Genomic DNA, 4508 nt, shown 5'->3' with positions numbered 1-4508 from the left:
CTAACGTTAATTAGTTGTAGGATTTCTCCGAGATAAGGAAAGGAGGGCATGGAAGTCATATTAGGACAATTTTCAATAGAAAAAGAAGAAAGACAAGGAAATGAAGGCAGTGACCGGTTATGCTGATGTTGTTGATGATCTGTCATTGATGCGCTCCTCCACCATCCCTTTAAGTTAGGGCATTCCCAAATCGTAAGAGATTTTAACGATGGGAAGAAGGATAAAGTAGAAACTTCCTCACTTATATCACGATCTGATATGCATTCCAAATCTTTCATTCCATCAAGCCATAAACTTTCTAGAAATGGGAGTTTAGACAATGGTGGCAGGTGGTTGCATCTGTTACATTTCCTTAAAGTGATTGCAACAAGATTTTCGATGGAAGAAAGCCAACTTGAAAATGTCACACCAGTGTAATCACACACTTCCAAAATTTTGAGATTTGGATGTGGCTGGAGGCTATCTAATAACATCTCATCATGTCCTTCTTGGTGAGCCCATGTTAATTCCAGTTTCTCAAGATGTTGCTTTTCTCTTAAAATTTTGACCTCGCAATTTGAGTTAGCATCTTCCAATTGTTCTGAAATTTTGATCTAAAGTGTTCCTCTGAGGTTGTTTAGCCCATTCAATTTGCCTAGTCCACCATTATTCCTCGCAATGAATAATGGTAATGACTGAAGACCAGTCAATTTCCATAAACCTTGAGGCAATCTCAACTTAAAACAACCCCTATCATCAAGGTGCCTGAGGCTAACCAATTTTGTGATGTCCCTAGGCAATTGTTCAAGATTACAACATTTTTGAAGTTTTAGTGTTTGCAAATTCAACAGTGCAGTAATTGAATCAGGAAGAGTTTTAATAGGATTAAAAGAAAGATCTAAGTACTTCAAATGTATTAACTTCCCTATGGAATTTGTCATTATTTCAATTTTCAATCCATGTAAATCTAATGCACGCAAACTTGGGAAACTCTCAATCAGTGTACTCAATGTTGACTCATCCATGGCATCAGATGCATGTTCATCATGTGTGAAAAGAATTGTACGTAACTTGATGCTTGCTTTAACCAAACTTAAAGTTTTAGTAAAAGATGAGACACTAGAAAACGATACATGACGAGTTTTCCAATCCAAATTGTCAAGTCTACAGTCTGACCCTGCAATTAATTCTGCAAGATCATGATATAAATCATGCATCTTATAAAAATAACCCCACTCAAAAAAATTACAGAGTAGATACTTGAAGTATTCATCTGCAACATCTTCTACCTGCTGAGTATCATTTGATAATTGGATAAACCCATGTGCCATCCAAAGTTGAATCACTGTCATCTTATCAATCTTGAAACATTTAGGAAATAAAGAACAAAAGGCAAAACAACCTTTCAAATGAGATGGAAGATAATCATAACTCAACCTTAGAATGGGAAAAGTGCTACCCCCTTCCTCAATTACATTTGTTACTACCTTATCTCTGATCTTTGACCACTCATATGGTTTCTTAGAGTATAGTACATTTCCAATGGACTTTATGGCTAAGGGTACTCCTTGACATTTGCCTACAATCTCCCTTCCATAATCTACTACTGTTGGGTTTTTGGTGTCTTGACTATTTTCAAATGCAAATTTCTCAAACAAAGACCAAGAATAGTCTTCAGAGAGGCCTTTAAGAAAATGTGTTGCATCAGCACGTGTAATATCTACAACTGATTTGTCACGCGTAGTTATTACAATCCTACTTCCCTTTGCCCCATTGATTAAAAGACTTTTAAAGTCATTCCAATTTTTACAATTTTCATTCCAAAGATCATCCAACACAACTAAAAATTTCTTTTGATAAATTTTGTTAACAAGTTTCCTCAATGGATCCATGTTGTGGACTTGATCCATGAGGACTTCAAGATTAAACTTACGACGTTTCTTTAGCCTTAGTTCTATGCTATCATCTTTATCAATACCATTTACTAGTTTTTCAGCAAATGTTGTCACCTCAAAGACATTTGAGACAGACATCCATAATTTTAGCTCAAAATGCGTATCTACTTTATCATCATTGTATACACACTGAGCAAGTGTGGTCTTGCCTAACCCTGCAATCCCCACGATAGCAACAACTAAAACATTCTCTTCATTGTTAGGCTCTAGTAAACGATTTATGATTTGATTTTTCTCATCTTCTCTCCCAACAACTACTCCATTATTAGGAAGCCACGGGCGAGTCTCCCTATTCGGACTCACAATACGCTTTACAGTACTGCGTTCTTTCCGGTGAAACTTTTCCCTATCTTTGGCTATTGCATCTAGTTCCTGACTCAGTTTACTTATTTTAAGACTCATCTTAGGACGTCCTAAAACAACTGCGATTGAACTTAAGAAATAGCGTACCTTTTCTGTAAAACTCCCACTCGTCTCTTTTTGCCGCAAAGCTAATTCAGTGTGATACTTGGACTCATCCAACAAGTCATCTGCATCAAAAACTGCTTCCTTGAGCTTTTCGAGCCAGACTTTGTCTTGATTATTGTGGTTCTGCTCCTCCGCTGCATCCTGGAGTACAGCTTTGATTGTGGAAACAGTTTTCCTGATTTGTTCAAGGTCATCTTTAACATTCCAGAGCGATCCAACCTGTTCAAAAGCAGCAGAGCCCAAATTTTCAATTATGGACCCAGCAACGCTAGAGAGGATTGCTTCATCCATTTGTTAGTGCGTAGTGAGAGAAAAAAGAAGGCTAAAAGAGAGAGAGGAAGCTAGAGGCTGGGATTCAAATGCTTCAATGCTAGGGCGTGGAAGAAAAACTTTCTAGTGAGTGAAATATATAGGCTATAAGAGCGAGACTAAAGGTGAGAGCTTGAAGTGCTTCAATATGCTAGAGAGTGAAAAGAAGGCTTAAAGAGCGAGAAGAAAGCTAGAGAGTAATGTTGCTGTGAAGAAGGAGACGAGGAGAGACCGAATATTTAAAGGGAAGAAAGTTACCGTTCCTTGTTTTCCTTTATGAATTTTCTTAGAAAGTTACATCAATCGTGCATAGCTTTATGTTTTTCAAAGAAATTTTTCTTTTTTGAGCAATTTTTTCAAAGAAATTTACCGTTACTCGTCTTTCTTTAAGAATTTTCTAAGAAAGCTACCGTTATATCATGCACAACTTTATGAATTTTCTTGGAATATTACCGTTATCATGCATAGAAAAAAAGGAGGCACCATGTGATGGTGTTGACTGTTGACCCTTTTGAACAGAAAGAAAACCATTTGGACCCAATAGTTCCCTTTTTGCATCAACGAAGCTAATGCAAAATTTCTTAGAACAATCATGCTCATGCATTGGAAAGTAACAGAGTGTTCAGATGCAGAGCCAAGTGCAGTGGTAACTGGTAACAGAGTATTTATACCGAGATTTACTAATATATGCTCTTAGGAAATATATTAGTAATCTATTTTTAAAAAAATTTATGTAAAAACTAAAAATAATTCACTGTTTTAACTACTTTTTCAATTTTTCATAAAAATCTTTTTCAAAATAAATGGTTAACGTGTGCCGGAGCCATATATATATATATATATATATAAATGGCATATTAAATTACTAATAATAATGTAGCACTAACATTTAGCCTTGAAAGTCTAACCCAGTCTTTTTGCTTGTTGAATAAATACACACAATCAACTCTGTACACGTGTCCACTACTGCATATAAAAAAAAATTTAATTATTGTTTTCTCCTTTGTATTTTTTTTCCACTCATTTCTTTTAGGGAATTATTAACTTATGCCCTTAAAGTACTGATTAATAATCTATTTAAAAAATGTTTTTATGAAAAATGAAAAAAAGTAATTACTACTTTAATAACTTTTTTCATTTTCCATAAAAGTGATATAAAAACTTTCTTAAAATGGAGCATGACCCTTTAATAAAAGCAAGGATTTTGTTTCTACCATGACTATCTGGGTTTTCGTGGAGAATGTGGAATTGGTAAAAGAGAAAGTACAAAAGCACAACTTTTACAACAATTTTGTAACGTTTTTTAGTGGTAGTGTGAGATAGTAATGGTCGTTAAACATAGTTTTATTTTAAGGGAAATGCTAACAAGTGTTCTTAGGGCATTGGTTAATAATTTAATTAAAGAAAATTTTTATGGGAAAAGAAAAAAAATAATTAATGTTTTGATAGTTTTTTTCATTTCTCATAAAAGTGATATCAAAACTTTCTTAAAATAGATTGTTAACAAGTGTCCTTAGTGCACTCGTTAGCATGGATGGAAGATGTCCCATCGCATTTATATATATATATATATATATATTTGTGCCCCCATTAAACACCATGCATGGTACGGCATAAGTAATTAACTATATCATATATTACATCCATCAAAATTCTAATGCTAGAGTATTAGCACAAATGTTCGAAAAAAAATTTATTTTAACGTATCAAAAATTTATTTTATCTATTTTATTATAGTATTTAACATTACATCCTACATCTCATCTCTTATTTTAATACACTACTCATTAAAATAAC

The 4508-nt window shown here is 34.1% G+C and overlaps 1 protein-coding gene across 1 annotated transcript; it reads right to left on the bottom strand.

The window, feature by feature from the left end:
* Positions 1-593: 593 nt before the first annotated feature.
* Positions 594-2693, bottom strand: LOC112004121 (putative disease resistance protein RGA4). Its single transcript, XM_024036339.2, has one exon. The coding sequence runs from the start codon at positions 2691-2693 to the stop codon at positions 594-596; it is 2100 nt and encodes a 699-aa protein (XP_023892107.2).
* Positions 2694-4508: the final 1815 nt, after the last annotated feature.

Source organism: Quercus suber, unplaced genomic scaffold (assembly GCF_002906115.3).
Source record: "Quercus suber isolate HL8 unplaced genomic scaffold, Cork oak 2.0 scaffold_306, whole genome shotgun sequence".
Classification (NCBI taxonomy): Eukaryota; Viridiplantae; Streptophyta; class Magnoliopsida; order Fagales; family Fagaceae; genus Quercus; species Quercus suber.
This window is presented reverse-complemented; position numbering and strand designations above follow the sequence as displayed.